General features: G+C 44.5%; 2 protein-coding genes across 3 annotated transcripts; one reads left to right on the forward strand and one right to left on the reverse strand.

The window, feature by feature from the left end:
• Positions 1 to 7223: 7223 nt before the first annotated feature.
• Positions 7224 to 14812, forward strand: LOC119302904 (ribosome biogenesis protein BOP1 homolog). Of its 2 annotated transcripts, XM_037579954.1 has the most exons (17): positions 7224 to 7459; positions 7535 to 7648; positions 7735 to 7889; positions 8377 to 8494; positions 8977 to 9078; positions 9826 to 9985; positions 10165 to 10273; positions 10378 to 10480; positions 10604 to 10754; positions 11320 to 11452; positions 11529 to 11632; positions 11710 to 11780; positions 11863 to 11923; positions 12258 to 12485; positions 12649 to 12733; positions 13330 to 13508; positions 14206 to 14812. In XM_037579954.1, exons 1-17 carry the CDS (start codon positions 7334 to 7336, stop codon positions 14289 to 14291), a joined length of 2085 nt encoding a protein of 694 aa, XP_037435851.1. In that variant the 5' UTR covers positions 7224 to 7333; the 3' UTR covers positions 14292 to 14812. The 2 variants fall into 2 exon arrangements, with proteins under 2 accessions (XP_037435851.1, XP_037435850.1); XM_037579953.1 differs by having other exon boundaries at positions 7224 to 7648.
• Positions 14813 to 22563: 7751 nt separating this feature from the next.
• LOC119297911 (zinc finger protein 4-like) lies at positions 22564 to 23043 on the reverse strand. The gene has a single exon (XM_037575510.1). The coding sequence runs from the start codon at positions 23041 to 23043 to the stop codon at positions 22564 to 22566; it is 480 nt and encodes a 159-aa protein (XP_037431407.1).
• Positions 23044 to 23924: the final 881 nt, after the last annotated feature.

Genomic DNA, 23924 nt, shown 5'->3' on the forward strand with positions numbered 1-23924 from the left:
GAACTTTCAGCGGATCCATCCACCCTATCTGGCTTCACTTGTGCTAATCCCATTGTTATTAATGAATCCTTTGATGCAAACTATAAACTGTTTAAGAATCAGAATGGTGAAGTGTTTGCCAGGTATATTGGTACTAACTACAGGAATGGGCCGCATATGAAGAAGGTCTGGGTGCCGAAAAGGTGTTTGGAGAATCTTCCTGTGAATGTCGTTATGACACCACAAGTAAAGAAGACAAATCCCAGACCACAGGCTTCATATGCCCAAAGGCTTCATATAGACAGAGGACTCACCTGAGTCACACTAATGCAAATGTTTTGCAGGGAAGCCATACTCAGGTCTATGAATATGAGCGATGTTCATCAAACCGCCATGTTCATAAGACCAAGAACTATTCTGCTTATTCTTATGAGTACTATTGTCCACCTGCAAGATTTTTTGCTAGGGATCCAAAGCCAAAGTTCTCAGATGCTGCACTTAGACTCATTGCTTCGAAGCCACCCTTGAAGATGTGGGTGGCTAAGAAAGCTTAACTCTCTTTTGCAGGGAAAGGTCTCTAGCTGAAAACCAAAATCGTCTGAAGCTATTGCTGGGGACCTTAAACATCTTGTAGGGCGCAAGATCAAATGCCCAAATGGTCTTATTATGTATTTTGTTCCTGAGTCACTTGCTACTTGCCCTATCAGTCCTAACCTTGATCTAAGCTTTCATAATCCACTTGCTCGTCAAATGTTTATGCTTCACAATTCTCTTCGTGAAGCCTATCCCCCTAACTGCATTGTAGGGTACGACACCAACTGCTTCAGAATGGATTATTGATAGTGGGTGTACTAATCACATGACTGGCAAGCGAAGTCTTCTCATGGACTCAACCTTACGTCCATCTGACAAAAATCACATCACATTTGCTGACACTGGTAAAAGCAAGGTATTGGGTCTAGGTAGAGTTGCAATCTCAAAGGATCAACACATGGATAAAGTCATGCTTGTTGAATCCCTTGGTTTCAACTTAATGTCTGTCTCAATGCTTTGTGATTTAAACATGATTGTGATGTTTGGAAAATATCGTTGCCTTGTTCTAATGGAATCTGACAAGTCTCTAGTGTTTGAAGGGTATCGGAAAGATGATTTGTACGTGGTAGATTTCTCAGCAGGACCACAACTTGCCATATGTCTTCTAGCAAAAGCTTCTGAATGCTGGCCTTGCATCGGAGGCTAGGGCATGCTGGCATGAGGAACCTCCACACCCTTGAAAGGAAGAAGCATGTCATAGGCATCGAGGGTGTCAAGTTCAAGAAGGATCACTTATGCGGTGCCTGTGAAGCAGGAAAGATGACGAGGGCCAAGCATCCCTTGAAGATAATCATGACAATGACTCAACCCTTCGAACTGCTCCACATGGACCTTTTCGGTCCCACTCATTACTCAACTCTTACTACTATTGCTTGTCTCTATGGCTTTGTCATCGTTGATGATTATTCAAGATATACTTGGGTGCATATAATCCTCTACAAGACTGAAGTGCAGGATGTCTTCAGACGCTTCGCCAATCGAGCCATGAACAACTATGGCATCAAGATCAAGCACATCAGAAGTGACAATAGCACTGAATTCAAGAACACTGGTCTAGACACTTATCTTGATACTTTGGGCATTACACATGAATTCTTAGCTCCGTACACACCGCAGCAGAATGGTGTTGTGGAACGCAAGAACAGAACACTCATTGAGATGGCCTGGACAATGCTTGATGAATACAAGACTCCAAGAAAGTTCTGGCCTGAAGCCATTGACACTGCATGCCATATCATCAACCGTTTTTATCTTCATAAGCTTCTGAACAAGACATCCTATGAGCTCCTTACTGGCAAGAAGCCAAATGTCAGTTACTTCAGAGTATTTGGTGCCAGGTGCTGGATCAAGGATCCACATCACACTTCAAAATTTGCACCAAAAGCACATGAAGGTTTTATGCTTGGATATGGAAAGGATTCGCACTCCTACAGAGTCTTCAACCTTTTTCACTATAAAGTGGTTGAAACAATGGATGTGTGGTTCGATGAGACTAACGGCTCACAAAGAGAGCACCTGCCAAATGTGCTAGATGAAGTTCCATCCAGTGAATCAATCAAACTTATGGGAACTGGAGAAATCATACCATCTGAATCTCAGCCTGAAGAGGAACTTATCATCTCCGCACCTGAACAAACAGAAGACAATGCTCAGCCTGAAGACATCCTTCTAACGATGACAATGATCAGCAAGAGCAAAATCTTCGTCCTATACATCCTCGTGTTGCAAATGAAGTACATATTGAGAGAATAATTGATAGCATCAATGCACCCAAGAAAGTTCTGTGGCAAGGGCAACACAGCTAGCAAATTTCTGTGGGCACTTCGCATTCGTCTCAATATCTGAACCCAAGAAAGTTGAAGAAGCCTTCATGGATTCAAGCTATGCAAGAAGAGCTTCAACAATTTGAGCTGAATAATGTATGGGAACTGGTTAAGCATCCTGATCCTCGCAAGCACAATATAATAGGCACCAAATGGATATATCGCAACAAGCAAGATGAGCATGGTCAAGTTGTCAGAAACAAAGCTCGTCTCGTTGCTCAAGGGTACACTCAAGTTGAAGGGATTGACTTCGATGAAACATTTGCTCCTGTGGCTAGACTTGAAGCCATACACATACTGCTGGCCTATGCAAATCATCATAACATTATTCTGTATCAAATGGATGTGAAGAGCGCTTTTCTCAATGGCAAGATTGAAGAAGAAGTGTATGTTGCACAACCGCCTGGCTTTGAAGATCCAAAACATCATGACATGGTGTACAAACTCAACAAGGCACTGTATGGCCTCAAACAAGCCCCTCGGGCTTGGTATGACACACTCAAAGACTTCCTGAAGAGCAAAGGCTTCAAACCTGGTTCCCTCGACCCCACTCTCTTCACGAAGACATATGATGGTGAACTGTTTGTGTGCCAAATATATGTGGATGACATTATCTTCGGCTGCACCAATCAGAAATACACTGATGAGTTTGGATATATGATGCAAGAGCAATATCAGATGTCCATGATGGGTGAGCTGAAGTTCTTCCTTGGTCTTCAAATACGTCAGCAACACAACGGCATCTTCATATCTCAAGAGAAGTACCTCAAAGATTGCCTGAAGAAATTTGGGATCCAAGACTGCAAAGGCTTCACGACGCCAATGCCAGCCAAACATCATCTGGGTCCCGACGACAATGGTAAAGAGTTTGATCAAAAGGTATACCGCTCCATGATTGGTTCTTTACTTTATCTATGTGCATCTAGGCCAGATATTATGCTTAGTGTTGCATGTGTGCTCGATTCCAAGCGGCACCAAAGGAATCGCATCACTTAGCTGTGAAGCGAATTCTCAGATATTTGGCTCACACCCCAACACTAGGATTATGGTATCCAAAGGGCTCAGAGTTTGATCTGGTTGGATTCTCGGATGCTGATTATGCTGGTGACAAGGTGGATCGCAAGTCTACATCAGGCACATGTCATTTTCTGGGACGATCACTTGTATGTTGGTCTTCAAAGAAGCAGAACTGTGTATCTCTCTCCACTGCTGAATCTGAATACATTGCTGCTGGATCTTGCTGCGCTCAGCTTCTATGGATGAAACAAACACTCAAAGACTATGGCATTCATCTGAAGCAAGTGCCACTCTACTGCGACAACAAAAGCGCCATCAAGATTGCCAACAACCCAGTTCAGCACTCGAAGACAAAGCACATTGAAATTCGTCATCACTTTCTTAGAGATCATGTTGTGAAGGAAGATATTGATATCATACACGTCAACACTGAAGAGCAATTGGCAGATATCTTCACCAAGCCCTTGGGTGAGAAGAGGTTTTGCAAGTTACGTGTGAGCTAAATATCTTGGAATCCTCAAATGTCCTGTGATCAGGCACACATCCTAACACTTATGCATATTAATGACTTAGATGTGCAACACACGAAGTAAAGTATATCTTCAATCAATGAAGACTTACATTCTAAGTGTGAATACATTAATGTGGAATTTGACTTCGGAGCGCCGCGATAATTGTGCGTCGTGTCTGGGTCTAATACTTCCTATACGGTGGGTAACGCCACCACCAAAATTTTCTGTTTGAAGTGCTTCACTCATGGCGTTACGTTTGGAATGTCTTCACATTTGGTTTGACTTCAATCTCAACTTGTCTGCATGATTATCTTCACTATGTTGATTTGATTGTCTTTCTCATATATAGCATCTAGTGCCACCCCTAGTTGGTTTTGGAGTATTGACGACAAACCTAGTTGAGGGACTAATGTGTTTGTGAGAATTGCAGGATAACACAGGTAGAAGTCCCTCATTGATTCGGTTTTCCTACCAGAGATGACACCTAAAAATGTATGAAGACATTGAAGTCAGAGGTGGTATGTGAAGACATTCACATTGAAGACTATGATAAGAGAAGACATCGCGTGAAGACTATGGAGCGCGAAGACTTAGCAATTTCGTCGTTCTGTGTTTTTCTTTGATGAGTTGTAGGAACCACCGTACTGTTAAGTGGGGTCCAAGAGAACCAGTCAGAATGACTGAAGTGATGCTTAACCAAAAATTCTATGTCTTCGAGTGAAGACTATGAGAGCAAATCTTGTCCAACATTGGATAAGTCAGCTTTGCTTGTAGCCCAAGTAAAGTTGCCGTGTGTGTTTGAAATCTGACCGTTGGAACACGTGTCAGTTCCTTAGTGACCCAGGGTCATTTCGGACAAATCAGGTCGGGTTGCCTAGTGGCTATAAATAGCCCACCCCCTACAACCATAAACGATTGGCTGCTTAGAGTTAGAGTATGACTTTTGTCGTTTGAGAGCAACCCACCTCGAAGCCTTTGAGAGAGAATTCCTTGCGAGGATAAAGCCCTAAACACCCAGAGCCAAAGAGTGTTAGGCATCACTTAAGTCTTCCTGTCTGTGTGATCTGAAGACTTTTTACACTTGAGGACTGTGAATCCTCCAGACGGTTAGGCGTCGCGTTCTGAGCATCCAAGAGTCATTGTGGATCGCCGGTGAACGAAGTCTGTGAAGGTTTGGAAGTCTACCTTGAAGACTTACCAGAGTGATTGGGCGAGGACTGGGTGTCCTTAGCTCAAGGGGAATAAGGTGAAGACGAGGTCTTCTGAGTTGAATCTCAGCCTCCCTAACCAAAAGTACAGTTGTCACAGCAACTGGAACTGGTCCAACAAATCATTGTCTTCAACGAGTCACTGGTTTCATCCTTCCCTTCCCTTTACTTACTGTTGGTCCTTGTGAGGTCATTGTATGATTGCATTATCTTTTGTCTTCACTAGTGACTGCTTGTTCTGATTGGCTTCACAATATCTTCCTACCTTATATTTACTGCCCAGCTGCTATTAGTCATTGTGCTTTCACTTCATTGAATACTTGACTATGGTTTGCCTAGTGTAGTCTACCTTCCGCTGCATGGTAATAGGTTTATTTCTATCGTTTGTCTTTGAAACTTCCATGTTTTGAAGACTTTCATAAAAATCGCCTATTCAACCCCCCTCTAGTCGATCACTAGCACTTTCACAAGGCCCAACCCAGGAGAGAACGAAAAGAGCCCAGTTGGCTTACAAGAGTTGAGTTCGTCGAACCTTGTAACTATAAGTAGTTCTCTCTGTCGATCATTGCAACTTGGAACGAAAGGAATAAGATAGGCTAGGAACATGATGCGTCAGTGATTCGCCATGAGGGTGTGGATGGGTGCAACAGGTCGGCTCCAACCACTGCTTTTTGTTTGAAATTCAAATCTCCATGATTTACTTCCCTTCCCTAGTTTGATTGCTAGATCCACTAGCGTGTTCCTCATAATTGTATTAGTTTCAATGCAAAACCTGGACCACGTGGCACATCACCACGGGACGAGGTTCCGCGGCCGGCGGCAAAAGCAAGTTATGGAGCAGCTCACGCCGGATAGTCGCGTCGCTTACGACCTTCTCAATACAGAGTTGCCACATATACACGGGAGAGGTCGCTCGGGGAGATGAGGATCTTGTAGTGCTTCACCGACTATAGCTGGACACCTCAACAAGGCGGTGCCAGATCAAGTCAAGTGAGGCGAGGGGGAGGGTTAGGCTGTTGGCGATTAGGAGGAGCGAATAAAGGAGAGGACCGAGGAGATGGGATTGAGTGAGACGAGGCATAGGGAACCATGAGAGGAAGGAACATTCGGGGCAGAGTTAACAAGGGTAATTTTTTCGTACGTTCTTTTTAGATAGGAAAAAATAAAAGAGATTACCGTCCATTATTGAAGTGAGTTAATTGTGTTATGCATTACCAGATAAGATGTTGATTGCCATACATGAATTGATTATATTGCAAAATATTGATTGGGTTTGTCTGGCTAGATGAAAATCGTTTTAAACAAAAACCCAGGAGCATATGAAAATCAATGGAAGGGTGGGAGGGACAGACGAAGGGATCAGACGATGTAAGATGGGAGACAGAAACCGAACATATTTTTTAGGTAGTAGAGATTAACCTCTACATTTCCATACTCTGGCTAAGTATTTAAATAATTACTCTATTTAATGGAAAAACCTCTTGTTTTTTCGTTGAAATAGAATTTTGCTAAGGACGACTTGATGCATAAGCAAACGGATCAAGCTAGCTTTCTTTGGGATGTTCCATCCTATGAAATATTGTAAATTATAAAGTTTCCTCCACCAGCTTAAATTATTGCATCATTGAGAGGGTGGTGAAAGATGCTGATTTGTTTTGTTTCTTTGCAAGGAGAGGGTGATTAAGGCGATATGGTGATGACCGAGGAGGAAAGGAGTGGGAACTAGAATTAGTTTGTTGTTGTACGAATAGAAATAGAAAACCACACGCCGTCACATTTGACACATTTTTGAATTTTAACCTTTGTTTACTCACATTTTGTAATTCGTGGCAACGCAGGAGCATTCAACTTTTTTTTTTGAGAACGCAGGAGCATTCAGCTAGTCCATATAATAAAATCTTATAATCTTCTAAGTTATGGCCCCTTAGAATTTGCACGCCACATTTCCTAGGAAAACCTTTTAGGTTGGTCCGTTGGGCCGGCGCGGGACCACGATGATGATGGATGATGGAAGCTGGGCCGGCCCGGCCCTTGGCATGGGGCTTTCTTCTTGCATCCACCCGACAGCGAGGAGCAAAGCGAAGCGAAGGAACACTCTTTCCCCTCCGTTCGTCCCCTCCTAAAACCCTAGCAGCCCAGGCGGCGGCCTCCTCCCTCCTCCACCGCGCCACCCCGAGCCCCGCGCCTCTCGCCGTCCGGAATGGGGCGCGCCGACGAAGAAGACAAGGCCGCCCTCTCCCCCGGCGGGGACGACGCCGCCGACCTCTCCCCCGACGACTCGCCGTGGAGCGATAGCGCCTGGTCCGAGGACGACGACGACGACGAGGTCCGCCCCCGCTCCCCCACTCACCCCATCGATTTTCTACTTAGCGCTGATGGGTTGTCCTTGCTGCCGCCGCAGGCATCGCTGTCGTTCGAGGACAGCGGCGAGGGCTCTGGCTCCGACGCCGACTCCGACGGCCTGGAGGAGGAGGATGATGCCGCGGCGGAAGAGAGCGACTCCTCCGAGGACGAGGTGATTCAGCTGCTCCACGGCCATTTTAGTTGCGTACCCGGGGACGGACGGACGGACTATTATCAATTGGCTTTGCTGCGCTGCAGGTTGCGCCGCGGAACACCGTCGGGGACGTGCCGCTTAAGTGGTACAAGGACGAGGAGCACATCGGGTACGACATCTCCGGGAGGAAGATCAAGAAGCGGGACAGGGAGGGCAAAATCGACAGCTTCCTCAGCAGCAAAGATAATGATGATGACTGGTACGAGGCTCCAACTCGATTGGCTGCTATATAGGGTCGTGGGCCCAACTTACTACGTGCTCGTGAGAACTTCAGGATGGGATTAGTTATCCGTCTGATGTAACTTCAGTTTTACTTACAGCTAAGGAAACAGGGGCTGAACAAATGTTGAGCGGTTTAGCTTCTGTATAAGTGCTTTTATCATCTCACTCCAGTCTGTCATACTCAAAGACTAGCTACTAGCCTATGCCCAGTTCTGATTTTAAACTCTGCATATACTCAGCTGATATAAGAAAGCCTTGCCAAGTATCCCTGCAGTCTTGCACGATATGGAGTCAAAATGTTTTTGAAAAATTTCATGGTTCAGTGCCCCAGATTTCACACGTCTTGCAAAATGTTTTTCCTCCCTTACATTCATTCACACATTGTCTGCTGCTAGGTTAGGTGGGTCTGGATTTCCTTACTGATTAAATGCCCCATCCTCACTTCCTGCTGTTGCCAAGTATAGGTTAAAGATTTGGGATGACTATAATGCCGAGGAGGTGAAGATTACCAAGGAAGAAGCTAAGATAATTAGTAGAATGATGAAGGGGAAGACTCCACATGCCAATGTTGATCCATATCCAGTAAGTGTACCTGCCAATATCATCGAACATTTATTTGAAGTGTTCATTTTGTAACTAAAAAAGACCTAGTTGGTCTGCATAGTGGTTATTATTTGCTATCGTCACTATGCTTGTGAATCTGTGTAGATGAACATTTAGAAGTGAATTCCATGCTGGCATTTACTAAGCGTCATGCATAATACTGATTTTTTACGGATGTAACTTGTACTTACCTGTACAAGTAATATTTAAGCTGTAGTTGACATGGCAGTGGAGATTATGTACATGCATGCAAATTGAAGCTATTCTTTTTCAGTTCATGGTTTCCTTTCATTTTCTCTATAATGTTCAACACAGAGCGAGTAGACTTCTCTTAGAATTATGTTGACTGGTTTGAATATGGTGATCACTGAAGTTAATTCTTTTGCAATTTATGGTTTCCTTCCCCTTTCTATACATATAACTATTATGCTCAACATGGGCTGAGTAAACTTTTCTCGTAGGATTATGTTGACTGGTTTGAATATGCTGATAAAGGCCATCCACTTTCTAACGCTCCTGAGCCAAAGAGGCGATTTGTGCCCTCAAAATGGGAGCAAAAGAAGGTATATCATCAGTTTCCTTATCTTCTATGTTATGTTAGAGCTTTTGATAAAATCTACATGCTCTTTAATTTCTAATAAGATATAACTAAGTGCATGGATGTCTTGTTAATCTGTCTGTTCGAGATCTGAAGTATCTTGCTTAAGAAAAGAAATACCCTATTAAAATGTGTTTTATACAGAATGTTTTAAGAAATTTGTGAGACAGTGAACTCATGATTATTGGCAGGTCACGGGTTCCTGCTTTAATAATTCAGTTCATGATTGTGAGGTGTTTCTAGTTTTCATATTTTGCTGGTTGCCTTGGAGTGTTTACTGTTTAGATTTCAGATTGCGCTCTACTAATTTATCGCATGTTGCAGCAAGGGATTACTAATGTTAGTTCAACTTTCACTTTTGTTCAGTTGCCTAGATTTTTGTGGGCAGTCATTGAATTATATCATGTGATATTAGTACTCCATAAACAGACTCAGTAGCCATATGACTAATTCTGTAGGTACTCTCTGAAACTGCTTTGGATTCGTATTGTATATGCTTTCTCGCTGAGCAAGAATATAGAGATTATATGCTGTTAGTACTTAGTACTGGTCAAATAGCCTTAATTTCCACAGGACTTATTTGTTAGTTTCTTTCTGAAACTGCTTTGGAATTGCATTTGTGCTATCACGTTTCTTGCCTGCCATTTATAACTAATAATTAGTTTGCATTGCTATTTACTATATCTTTTACCTCAATTGTTCTTTATGGCAGGTTGTTAAACTTGTTAGAGCCATTCGTAAAGGATGGATCAAGTTTGACAAGCCAAAGGATGAGCCAAACTATTATCTCTTGTGGGGAGATGACACTGATACAGCAGACAATAAGCGGCAAGGCTTGAGCTACATTCCTGCACCTAAACCAAATTTGCCAGGTACCATGCCATCATTTTGCAAGCCATGTCATGCTTACTCGAAAAGCTTCTCGGCAATCTATTTGACCTGATGACCTCCCATTCTGTTGAAATTATGTGAAACAGTTTTGCACTGGGCATTTCTGTTTCTTAGTTGATGTTCTATATTGTGTATGATGCCATTAATTTCTTCTATTCAGGTCATGAAGAGTCGTATAATCCTTCTGTTGAATATATTCCCACACAAGAGGAGATAGATAACTACCAGCTTATGTATGAGGAGGACAGGCCAAAATTCATCCCACGACGGTATTACTTCTACATTGTCATTACGATTTTTCTTATGCATGGTCTGATTCGTCTGAGGAAATTTAGTTACATCACCCCTTTATATTGTGCCATTGATTATGCAGATTTGAATCTCTTAGAAGTGTACCTGCCTACGAGAAGGCACTTAGGGAAGGATTTGATCGGTGCCTAGATCTTTATCTATGTCCTAGAACTCGCAAGAAGCGTGTAAGTGGAGGATCTATCTTCTTTTCATGACTATATATGGGCCTTTATTGCCTGGATTCCAGTTTATCATTTATTATCGTGATGTTCTTTTCAATGCATGATGATTATTTGGCAATTCCACAGATAAACATTGATCCTGAGTCGCTCAAGCCAAAGTTACCCAGTAAAAAGGATCTGAGGCCATATCCACGAACTTGTTACCTTGAGTTCAAGGGCCATGGTGGTCCAGTGACGTCACTGTCAGTTGAAGCAACAGGGCAGTGGATAGCATCAGGTATAGAGTGTAGATATTTATTTTCCCCAAATGATAACGCCCACACGTGTGGCACGAAGCAATTCCGCCCACACGTTTTTTGATGGCAACTTTAGTTACAAGAGGATGGCAACTTTAGTTGTGAAGCATGGCAACTTTCTGTTTGGATGGCAAGTTTCAGTTTTTTTGAGATTTATTTTTTTCCGGATGGCAACTTTAGTGTAAAAAACGTGTGGGCGGTGTTACTACATGCCACACGTGTGGCAGTTATCGGCGTCCTTATTTTCTATGATAATGTTCTGATGGTTCAAATTGTAATGAACTCAATGTTATTAGTTAATTTACATTTTCAATGTGACCAACTTTATTAGTATGCATCGTATACAAAAGTAGTAAATGACAGTGCTGTGAAACATAACTGTAATGGCAAATATTATTGACCAATCTCAAGTTTCCAAAAAATGGAGGGTCTTATATTTGTAGAAGGATGAGGAATTGGGCCGTGAAAAGGCCCCTTTGCTGCATGAAATGATCTCATAAACTTGAGCATGGCATTGTCTTATATTACAGTTCTTCTTTGCTGAAGGTTCATCTGATGGAACAATTCGTGTTTGGGAGGTTGAAACTGGTCGCTGTCTTAAGGTTTTCAATGTTGGTGCTGATGTCCATCATATTTCGTGGAATCCTTCACCTGAGAGGCCCATTCTGGCTGCTATTGTGTATGCCTTCGCCATTCACAAGTATACTTCATTTTCTGGTGTTACACATTCTCACCATTCATCTTATGTTGTGCAGTGGCCGTGATCTTCTGCTTCTTAACGCTGAGGTGGGGGATGAGGAAACACAAGTGAGGACAAAGCAGCTCCTCCATGTCGAGGAACCGACCCCTGAAGATGATGGTAATAGTAGTTGTCAACCAAACAATTCTTCCACCTATCTTATTCAGTGTGTTCTTAAATATTTAATTATGTTGCAGGTGATAAGAAACCAGCTGTGAGGTGGGTGAAGAATGACAAATTTGACGGAATCACATTGATTCATCATAGGGTATAGTACTTGAGGGTTACTTATCATTCTCCTAAATGCGTAGGCTTTTTGTTCGCATGCTTACATCTGTTTTATTGTTCAGGCTGCATCAACCGTGGAGTGGCATTCAAAGGGAGACTATTTCACGACAGTCGTGCCAACTGATATCCTGTTTGCTTTGTTTAATTTACAAGTGATGCATGAGCATAATAACAAATATGTTCTAAAATAATTTTCTCTAGTTTCAATCTTGGAGCTGCCATGCAACATTCTAACTATATCAAGATAATCATTTGCGACGTTTCTAAAGTGTGTGCCCCAGCAAAATTGGCTTTTCTTTCTTTGTTTTGGAGCTGTGTGCTTTTCTTTCTTTATTGGGTCTCACTCTTTCAATTCATAGTTACTGTAGATATGCATCCCCGCCAACGTAGTGTGTAAACAGATTCTTCACATTTTGAATATCTTTTCTTTCGTTTGTATACCTTAATTCCTTTGTACGTGAATCAAGGGCTGTACTGTTGCATCAGCTCTCCAAGAAGCATTCTCACCATCCTTTCCGTAAATTGCCGGGACTCCCTGTTGCAGCAGTATTCCATCCAACTCAAAAGATGTTCTTTGTTGCCACTAAGAAGTTTGTTCAGGTTTATGATCTCCAAAAGGCAGAGGTAGTCAAGAAGCTGGAGTCAGGTCTTCGTGAGATTTCCTCTATCTCTATCCACCCTGGTGGTACGTATAAAATCAACTGATTACTAATTTACCAGTTGATAAATCTTGAGTTGGTTCATATTACCTTTGCTATTCTAAGCTGTAAACCATTGGTTAAATTAATGGTAGTGCTACATTGTTTGTTGGATCGCCTTTTTATTGGCATTGCAATTCTTTCATGCAGGCGATAATGTTATTGTGGGAAGTAAAGATGGTAAATTGTGCTGGTTTGACACTGATCTGTCTACAAGGCCGTACAAGATGTTAAAGTACTACTTCTCTTACATTTAGTTTCTTTCTTGTATTTTTGGTTTCAGTTTTTGTATAGAACTATAGATACGTTGCCAATGTTACTGTTTTAGGCAGTCGGTTGCTTATTATTTTAGCTTTTCTTTGTTCAATTTACTTCAGATAACTTAACGTTTTTTATGGAGCTTATTACAAAGTGTTTTTATGTACTAATTACTAAATGCTTTAATAACAATGTACAATACGGGCAACATGCTTTTCCATCTGATGTGGGCACCTATTTTAATCAAGCAACAGTACATGCCACATGCTTTGCTATCTGATGCAGCCACAGATGACTCCATTACGCTAGCCTTCAAAGTCATGCCGACCTATTCTTTCTCGACATCACCACTATGCGCAAAAGTGTTCCCTATTAAATGTCGATGATTTACACTGTTTAGTCTAGTTTTTTTGAATTTTGTACTGTAAGAAATTCTCATGTTTTTTCCAGTTTCAGTTACTGCTCTGTTTAAAAAAACATCAGATACAGTTCTTTTTATGGATAATACCCACTAGTTATACTTATCCTGTTCTGTATGAGTTTATATTTTGTATTTTATTTTCTTTAATTCAGGAACCACTCGAAGGATATAACCAGTGTTACTTTCCACCGGAGATACCCTCTTTTTGCCTCATCGTCGGAGGATTGTACAGCCCATGTGTTCCATGGGATGGTTTATGCTGATCTCAACCAGAACCCACTTATTGTGCCATTGGAGATTCTTCGTGGCCATTTGAGTTCAGATAGAAGAGGTATATTGTCATACATCATGTGGTTTCTATAATTTGCATTATTTTACATTTTTTGTTGATTCTTATTTGCGTAGACATTTCGATCAAAACAGATATATGTCAGTGGTTAAACTCTGTTTACATCGTTATGTTTTTCACTGGAAGAATGCAAGTCATATACTTTGCTTTGAACCTTGCATTCTGGAGTCCTCGAATCCATATGACGTGAGTTTGAACTGAAGCATACATGTGCTTGTGCTGATATGCCATGTTCTCCTATTTGATCACTTACAAATTACAGTAAATTGCTTATAGCTGTACCTGCTTTGTTGGTGCTTGTACCTGCTTTGTTGGTGCTTGGATTTTTTTTGAGAACCAGGGACAGACTAGCGTAATATTGAGCCTGTAATGTTGTAGCATGTATCTTGTTAAATTGAAATTATTCGCACGGAAGAAACTTAGTTTCAGTGTCCATTGAACCAAGCACTGGTATATATGGGCTCGCAAGGATGCATAGGCAAATTCAAGATTTGGGCAGGATCCAACTTTGTACGCCCAGAAGGAAATGTGTATTTATATTATATTTTGCGTTGCTTGAAGCTATATATTTTTGTTTATAACAATTATCTATGATATATTTTGCTAACCAGTTAGCCACACAAGGTTATGCAAATAGCAAGTATCTGTAACTATATGTTTTGGTTTTGTTGCTTTGCAGGAGTTTTGGATTGCAAATTCCACCCAAGACAACCGTGGTTGTTCACCGCCGGTGCCGACTCGATGATTAGGCTTTATTGCGACTGATGACGATGCTTTCAAGGAGCATACATTTTAGGTGCCAATTTCTACGAGTAGCTTTTCATGATGATTATATTCTACCGTTTCGCCAAGAGTTGCAGACCGGGGCCAGGAAGGATTTCCTCTCGTGCTGCAGTTTTTGTGATCGCAGTTTTGTTTGGAGAGATTGTTGTATCTTTTTTCTTAGTCATTATGTATAACAATTAGATGAGGTGCAGAGCCTTGGCTTGTAATGACAACAGGGAGTGGTAAGAGAAGTTTGAGCCTTTTGTTGGTGCTATTTATTCTTGTAGTTACATGGTCTCCCAGGCCAATGCAGCTGAGCATCAGCATAGTTGCTGCTGCTGCTGCTGCTGCTGTCGCCAGCTTCTTTGGCTCTGTGCTGAGCCATGCTGTAGTGTTGTCCACCCTGTTGGTTGGCTTCGAAGGCGCTCTTCAAATTTACCCAAAGAAATGCAGGTTTGCGTGGATGTATCTATCTGAAGTGATTCAAAACAAGTTGCAATGAATGTTATGTTTGGGCACAATTGCAGCAGAGTTATGTTTGGTGCAATCGCAGCAGTGTAACTTTCTTGGACGATTTTGATGGCCTCTACATGTAATTATGATTTTGATTTGCAGGGGTGTCGCATAGATAGGCGCAGGTTGGGATGACGCCGAATTGTGGATACCCAGTAACTCAACTTAAGCAAGTGTTGCAAAACTCGTGTGATAATATATGGTAAAGATAGTCACAATCTAAACAGCCCCTTAATTGAAGTTGGGGAACGCCGAACATGCAACAGGTGGGCTTGAAAAATCTGTTCCTGGTGGACGCCTCGCCAGAGAAGCTGCGGCGCTCACCGGCAGTGCCTGAGGTCACGCGGGGTGGGGGGAGGGGAGGATCAAACAAGGAGCCAGGGAGGGAGGTCGAGTGGTGAAAGGAAGAGGAAGGTAAGGCAAAAGAAAAAAAACTCTGAGGAGGACGCGCGACAGACGACACTGGATCGAGGTGGATCGAACGCTAGCTCCACGACCGGCCGAACGTTTCGGCGGCGCGCTGATGTGAAATGTTTTCCTTTTTTTTTAAAGCAGACAATGGAGCTGCAATTACCGTTGATGGCCTGGTGGCCGTCGTCGACGCAATTTCGTGCAACGAGCATCAACGGCGAGGGACGGCGGTGGAGCTACGACCGGGAGAGCTAGAAGCGTCGCCGCTGCAAGCTGCAAATGCAGATGCAGTTCTTTCATGCGTTGCGACGACGATGAGGACGACCGGCGAGGGTTGGAAGCGGTGACGGGGAACGGACGGCGAGGGTGGGGACCGGCGATGAGGACGGCCACCAGAAGGGATAGGAGGCGCGGCACCGCGCAGCCCGAGCGGGGGATCGAGCGTGAGGAAAAAGAAACTGGGGTGATTTTTTTTTGCTCCAGATCCAACGGACGGGCAGCTCACATCCAACGGCTAGGGCTGGATTGGTCGAAATTTTCGTCCGGCGCGTCAGCGCCTTACAGTGCCCTTAAAAAAACACAATGTGCAAACTTCTCGTCCCCTTTGCACTGCACATGGAAAACTAATTTCATCCAATGTGCGGATCAAACTGAGGCGTCATTGGTGGTGATTTAGAAATGGTTATTTCTTGGTCGCCGCAGGATTGAAAATAGCTAAACCGAAAAAGCCCTTCAGGTAATCGAGGATAAAGTGAAATATTTTCAAAAAGGGGGCGTGGTATCAATCAATGTCTAAGCATGTGTGAGGATCACACATTTGCCCCCCAAATGTTTTTGGTGAGTTGGGTATGGGTAAGAGCAACTCTAGCAGACCCTGCATAACGCCCCGGCCTGCAAAATAACCGTCAAATTGCAGGTCGGGGTCAGAAAATATGCACGAGCAGACTCCGCATCCCGCCCCGGCTCACAAATTTTTTTGCGGGGCGCGGCAAATCTTCTCCCCCAATCTCTATTTTCACGGGCTGGGAGGCCGACCCGAGCTCAACCCCTATCCCGCGTGAGATTTGGCGGGAGGGAGATTTCCGCGCGGCCCTTCCCGCTCCCCGCACCCTCCGCCACCATTGCCCCCACTCCGCAAGCTCCGGCTGCTCCTCCCCTGCCGTCCCTCGCCGCCATGGACAACCTCATGCTGTCCCCTGTCACCGTCGAGGTCGCGCACGCCCCTTCCCCTCGGGCGGATCTCGTCGCCGGCCATGTTGGCCCCGCCGCCGTCGCCCAAGCCCATGCCGCGCCTCCCCGCAAGCGGCAGGGCAACGTGGTCGTGCAGGGTGGGTATCCGGCCGCCCCCGCCGCGATGGCCCGTGCTCCGGGCGCCAACTCGACAGCGCGATCTCGGCCGGCGGCGGAGAAGGTCAGCAAGGTCGCGGGCGTAAAGCTGAGGAAGGTTCCGGCTTCAAAGAAGCCACCTTCTTCAACCTCTCGCTCCATCCCCCCCGCAAGGAGGTGCTTCGGCGATGCCGTTCAACGGTGCCGCTCCTCCCACAAGCGAGGTGTTCGACGAAATGGCCGGAAGGTATGCGTCTTCGGTCTTGGCGATTCCCTTTCATTTTTCGCCATTATTCTCGATAGCGCGTGACTTGTTATCGTTCGCTATAGCGGTGGTTCGAACAATGCAACAACCGAGTTCGTGAACTTGTTGGACACGAACGCGGTTGACATTGATCAAGCCCCTTTCGAACCATTCGACTACAATGAAACGGAGGGCGGTGTGGATGATCATGGTTGTGCGGACGAATTGGAGGAGATCGAAGCGGAAGCGTTTGAGCAATCGCAAGCAAAATCTAGGAAAAGCATAAGATCAAAGAACTACACGATCTTGGAAGATCAAGCTTTGATTCAAGCATGGAGTGCGGTGTCTCTTGATGCATGCACGGGTACTTCTCAAACTTCCAAGATATATTGGCAAAGGATCGAAGATCAATACTTCCGCATTATGGCAAAGCATCCCAATAGGACTCCACGCACATTTCGGTCGCTTCAAGGGCGTTGGGAGAATATCAAGCCTATGTGCAGCCGTTGGGCAACTTGCTTGGAGCAAGTACGCAATGCACCTCCAAGTGGCACCGTGGAGTCCGACTATGTGAGTTTGTTTTGCCTTTGTTCAAATTGTGCATCATCATATTGCATCATGGAAAATGATTGGATCACTTTGTTCACATTGCCACTACTAGGGAAAACCCTAGTAGTAGCGCGGGTTTTGAGGCTAGCAGTAGCACGGGTGGCCGCGCTACTAATAAGGCGCTACAGCTAACTTATAGTAGTAGCGTGGTCCTTACCCGCGCTACTACAGTTGACGATATCAGCAACACTTTTTATGAACGCGCTACTATTACTTAGATGTAGCGATTTCGCAGTCCCTCGCTACTGCTATATCTTTCATCATTTCCCCCCGTACCCCTTTCCCTTTCAGTTTCCCTTTCAGATACTAGATACTAGGTACTGCTAGTAGATATCAAATTCATAAACCATTACTGGGTAGTACTCCCTTCGTTCCAAATTACTCGTCGTGGTTTTAGTTCAAACCACGACGAGTAATTTGGAACGAAGGGAGTACTAGATAACAATTTAATGCATAGTCAACATGCATCCTCAAGCAGTACAAGGTCATATCAACGGCGATCATCATATGTAGTTCTAGATGATATCGATGACGATCATCATATGTAGTTCTAGATGATATAGCCACACACACATATGTAGTTCTAGATGATATCGAAGACAATCATCATCCTCAAGCCTGGGCGGTTGGTGTTCCTGATAGTAATTAGGATGGCCTGTCCAACACGAAGATTCTTGCCATCGAGGAATTTCTTCCACCCAACCGAGTTTAAGTGTGTGCGACCGTCCGTGTCCACGCGGTAAGTACAGGTTGTGACGGAGCCCCTTGCAGTAAGGCGTAGTCCAGCCGAACCTTCTTCATCAGGCTCGATACCTTAACTCACAGATATGCTCTTTGCCAATTTCTGAATAAGAAAAACATTTCAATTAATAAATAGCCTCGCAAATAAGTACATATGAATTATCTACACTATTAATAGTTTCCTTAGATTCTACACTAATAAGCATGTGATCGAACTCTACACTAAAACATATCATCGACTAGATTCCACGCAACATACCATATCATTGGACTGTACACTAAGTATTTCATCGGATAATTTGCATTTGTAAGTATAACATACCATATCATGTCGATCAACCATGGTATTTGTCAGGCGGGTCACGAATGGCACCCCGACAAAGTCAGCACGTGGCGGAATTATGTCCCACAGGTTGGACACCCCCTCCTCGCTCAGCCTTGTTCTTTGAGCTACGATGGCTTCATGAAGTGGGTCATCATCATCTTCATCGAGTGGGTCCTCATTATCTTCATCATCTTCCACCAGGTTGAGATAAATGACAGCCAGCTTGGGTCTTTCTGCTCTGAAGGAGAAGCTGATCAACTCACCACCAGTAAGACGCATGCGAGCGACGAAACGGGCCCATCCATCTCCTCCAATCTGCGACATATTGCGTCCTTTCTCGACCTCCATAGTGTACGCTCCCCCAGGAGCCTCAAATGTCACAGTGTCTCCTGTCAGCTTGTTGAATTTCAACCTCACATTGCATGGGACGATCTGTGTAAAATAAGCAAAATGATACAATCCAGTAATGCCAACACTAAAAATAAAATAGTTATTACATTTCATCTAATTTCTTATCACCGCATGACGAAAACCAGGCTGGAAGTAGATATCGAACAGCTTGCCAGTTGCAAGGCTGCTGGCGCACCTTAACTTGCACAGTCGACATAGTGGTGGTGGTGGTGGCGCCATTTTTCCTAAAACAATATAAGCAAAGGATTAACGATCCACTTCATAGGAAAGAAACACAGTAGCATGAGATATTTTTGGTTCTTCCGCGAGAAGCAATTTGATGGACAATTATAATCCTAAGATCTAGTATCATATTAGATGACAAGGTACCACCTACATTTTGCCAAAAAGTAACTAAATCAACTAAATGAAAATGTTCTAAATCAACTAAATGAAAATGGTGCATACTAAATCAACTAAATGAACTAGCCTACTAAATTAACTAAATCAAAATGTTCTAAATCAACTAAATGAACTAGCCTACTAAATCAAAATGTTCTAAATCAACTAAATGAACTAGCCTACTAAATCAACTAAATCAAAATGTTCTAAATCAACTAAATGAACTAGCCTACTAAATCAACTAAATCAAAATGTTCTAAATCAACTAAATCAAAATGTTCTAAATCAACTAAATCAACTAGCCTACTAAATCAACTAAATCAAAATGTAGGGAGGACGGAGGAGGAGGCCGGTACCGAGTCCAGCAAGGAGGAGGAGGGGCCGGCCAACGGCCAGTGGAGGGAGGACGGAGGAGGAAGGCGGAGCGAGGAGGGGCCGGCCGGCGGCCAGTGGAGGGAGGACGGAGGAGGAAGGCGGAGCGAGGAGGGGCCGGCCAGCGGCGAGTGGAGAGGGAGGACGAAGGAGGAGGCCGGTATCGAGCCCAGCAAGGAGGAGGAGGTCACGGTGGCGCAGAGGGAGGAGGGGCGACGGGGGAGGACCGGCGCGGGGGATTGAGAGGGATCCAGTGAGTGTGTGACTGTGAGTGGATCGGATAGAGGAGATAGGGTGGGAGATGTAATGGCTTAGCAGTAGCGCGCTATAGAGAAAGACACTACTGCTAAACTACATAGCAGCAACGCCTTTCACAAAGAAGCGCTACTGCTATGTGTCAGCATGTAAAAATAGACTTATAGTTCAATGTATCAAAAATACATTGATCATCAACGATCCTTTTGTGTACAATCTGATTTGTCAATATGAGTCCTCACCGGTTTAGGAACAAGTGAAGACTCATATTGCAGCCACAAATTCTACACATAGAGTTCAATGAAGACCAAGTGCTTGTCAAAGTTTGAGAAGTAACATATTTAAGCTGGTAGAAACTCTCTTCACGGAGCGAGGTGGGACTAAATTTTTGTAGTAAACTTAGCAGTAGCGCTTATTGACGAAATGCACTGCTACTATGCTACGTAGCAATAGCGCCCGTTGTTATAATGCGTTGCTGCTATAGCTAGCCTCATGGCGGCCTCGTGGGAATTATAGCAGTAGCGCGTCTTTGAGCTGGCGCGCTACTGCTATATTTATTTCAGCAGCGAGTTATTCTTGAGCTCGCTACTGCTAATTAGCAGCAGCGCCTTATTTTAAAGAGCGTTGCTGATAAGATTCTGTGTATAGGCTTTTCCCTAGTAGTGTGCGTAGGACAAGATTGCTCAACATAGATACAAGGACATGGAAGCTTTGGAGGGAATTTTTTTCAAACTAGAGCATTGTTGGGAGTTGCTCCAAAAGTGCGAGAAGTGGAAATTGATTGACAAAGAATCCCCACCAAAGAGAGGCTCACTTACAAACATGGATGAAGATGAGGATGATGATGGCCCAAGAAATTTGCACAAGCCCGATGGCGACAAGAAGACCAAGGAGAAGATGAAGAGAGAGCAAGAAGCATCAAGCTTGAGGGAGAAGATTGATGCCATGGTGCAATCCAACGAGTCGATGTTGTTGAAGTCGTTGGAGATCAAAAAAGAGTTGGCCGAAAAGAAGGCGAAGGAGAAGCAAGAAAAGTGGCAGTTGCTCAAGGAAGAGGGGCTGCGCAAAGCTACCATTGAGGAGAGAAGAGCATGCGCCACCGAAAACAAATCCATGTCCATGTTGCTCGCCGAAGAGAACAAGATCATGTCAATGAACCGCAATGACATGGACGACCTCACCAAAACATGGCATGATATATCAAGGAGAGAAATCTTGAAGAGAAGAATGGTGGCGTTGGCCGGTCCGTGCTACAGTTCTGGTGATGTTCTGCTCCATATGGTGGCAATGTGGATGATTTCGGTGCGGGAGTTGGAACAAGCGCCGGAGGTGGATTCGGTGGCGCCGATGAACTCCAAGGTGGACTCGATGGCGCGGAGTGAAGATCGATCAAGATGATGCCGGACATGGGCGCAAACCTTTTGCAAGGCCCTCTTTTGCGTTAGCCGTAATGAACTTGGCTTCTATTTACGCGTAAAACTGTTTATGTCGTTTGAATTTGAACTTGTTTGTGAAATTCTATGTCAAATGCGAGATTTGCAGTTTATGTGTTTGCGGGTTGTCACGGTGGTGCCCGAGCAGAACCCGCATAGCCGACCCGTAAACAAGCATATTCCGTGAATATACTTTTTTACAAATCCGTTTGAGGAGTCTGCATCTGTGCCAGCCCGCGCCGGCCCGCAAAAGCAGTTTTGCGTAAAGTACAAACACGTTTTGCAGGCCGGCGAGATGCGGGGTCTGCTAAAATTGCTCTAAACATCAAGTTAGATCATGGTGGATATGTGATCTAGTGTAGCAGCTAGGCTAGGTGTTGCAATAGGCAGAGAGCAGTGACACGGCGGCAATTAAATGTTTTTGCTGTTATATAGCACGCGTGCAACTGAAAATAGCACTTCAACAGCCGCGTTATAATCCTATGCGCGTTAAACAAGGTTCAGCGTGTTGGGAAAAACTGCATCGCGCGTTGTATATTTGGTACGCCCGTTCATGCGTGCTGCAAAATCTGAGCTGCTTTAGGTAGGGCTGCTAGATTGGATGCCGTGTTTTTGCGCTTTTGGTCATGCAAAACACCAGCTCAGCATGCTAAAAGGCTATTTCGATGCTGCAAAAAAATATAAAAAAATAGCACGCCGCACAACCACACATCTGTTGAAGATGCTCTAACCGATGAGAAAATGGCCGCCGTTCAGCTAGCAAGTACTCCCTCTATCCGGAAATACTTGTCATCTCTTTTTATCCATTTTGATGACAAATATTTTCGGACGGAGAGAGTAACTACCAAGAAATGAGACCCGATCGATAGACAAGAACCAGACATTTATGTACAAATATGTGCGTGTTTCATGTATATAATAAAAATAATGGGCTAACTTGTAATTTTTCATTTAACTCACTTTAAAATATCTTATATATATAATATATGAACATACTTATAATAATAAAATACTATATATACTAGTACATAATAGTATATGAGACACGAGGGGGTTTATATATATTGTATAGATGGATGAGCTAAAACAACCCATTGCACTAGGTAGTAGCTATAATTCCAATAATTAACCAATCGCCATGTGCTTGCAATAATTAAGAACATCACCAGTACTTGTTGACACGCTGGGCGCATGCACGTAGTGCCGCTGGAATGTACTCCGTCGTGGCCTGCCCGCCGTCCGTCATGGTTCTCAGAGGCACAGCTTGAGCGACAAGTCCATCTCCGCCGTGGCCTCCCCGCCGGCCGTCGTGGTGCGGCGAGTGCCAGCCCAGCCGCCCATGCCCATGCCCATGCTCATGCTCGCCGCGGGTGAAGCAGCAGAGTAAGCCCAAAGATCACCGTCGCCATGGAGCCAGCTGTGGGCGTCGGCCGGCGAGGAAGGCGTGGCGGCGGCGCTTTTGCCTGCGTCAGCGTCGCGGCCGCGCTTGGCGAGGGTGCGCTCGAGCTTGTGGGCGTTCTGGTGGCCGCCGAGCGCCTGCGAGCTCAAGAACTTGCGCTGGCAGTAGTTGCACGACAAGGCCTCCTTGCCATCGTGCTGCTGCTGGTAGTCCGCGGGAGAAAGGGACGCCGGGCGCCAGGTGCCGTGGTGGTGCGTCATCGTGTCGAGGCGGAGGTCGAGGCTGACGCCGTTCAGCGGCGGCTGGTGCGCCTGCGGCGCCTCGCCCTCCATGGTCGACGCCCCGAGCCGGCGCGCCGAAGGTGGTGTGCGCGCGCGGGAAAGTGTGGAGGATGAAGGAGAAGGAGGTGTCAAGTGTGAACCAGCGCGCCGGTATATAAAGAGCAGCGAGCCCACTGGGTGAACCGGTGCTTGCCCGTTTAGAAGCAACTCTAGCAGACCCCACAAAATATCGGCCCGCAAAACGCGTTTGCAGTTCGCGCAAAACAGCTTTCACAGGCCGGTGCGGGCTGACACAGATGCAGACCCTTCAAACGGATCCGTAAAAAATTTTTTTGCGAAATATGTTTTTTTACGGATCGGCTATGCAGGTTCTGCTCTTTACGCCGCTGCATCCCCGCATATCATCAGCCCGCAAATCTCGAATCCAACATAATTCAACAATAAAAAACAAACTGAATTATTCAAATCAAACATAAAACAATAATCATCCGCATTACAAATAATTATTCAAATCACCGTAGCAAACTTAAAATAATGCAATACAAAACTTGTCATGAATACAAAAATTAGTCATTGTCCAGCCCTTTGCCAATGGTGCTCAATGAGATCTTTCTGAAGCTGAAAGTGTGTGTCTGCATTTTCAATCCCTTTGTATGTCTGAAGAAAAGCTCTAATGCGGTTTGGGTCTCTAGCTGGTTTGACACGGCTACCCATATTGTCGTAAAAGAATTCTAAGTTCATTCCTCTCTCATCTTCAAGAATCATATTATGCAGGATAACACGGCAAGTCATGATGTTTTTTAGGGTTTTCTTATCCCAAAAACGAGCAGGACCACGAACAATGGCAAACCTAGATTGCAAAACACCGAATACTCTCTCAATGTCTTTTCGGGCTGCCTCTTGCACCCTTGCAAATTCACATTGTTTTTTTG

This window comes from Triticum dicoccoides, chromosome 5A (genome assembly GCF_002162155.2).
Source record: "Triticum dicoccoides isolate Atlit2015 ecotype Zavitan chromosome 5A, WEW_v2.0, whole genome shotgun sequence".
In the NCBI taxonomy this organism is placed as follows: Eukaryota; Viridiplantae; Streptophyta; class Magnoliopsida; order Poales; family Poaceae; genus Triticum; species Triticum dicoccoides.

Coding starts and splice junctions, on each gene's coding strand:
- LOC119297911 (XM_037575510.1), bottom strand. CDS start 23,043: ATGGAGGGCGAGGCGCCGCAGGCGCACCAGCCGCCGCTGAACGGCGTC.
- LOC119302904 (XM_037579953.1), top strand. CDS start 7,334: ATGGGGCGCGCCGACGAAGAAGACAAGGCCGCCCTCTCCCCCGGCGGG. Junction 7,890..8,376: donor AAAGATAATGATGATGACTG/GTACGAGGCTCC, acceptor TGCCAAGTATAG/GTTAAAGATTTGGGATGACT. Junction 12,486..12,648: donor TATCTCTATCCACCCTGGTG/GTACGTATAAAA, acceptor TCTTTCATGCAG/GCGATAATGTTATTGTGGGA.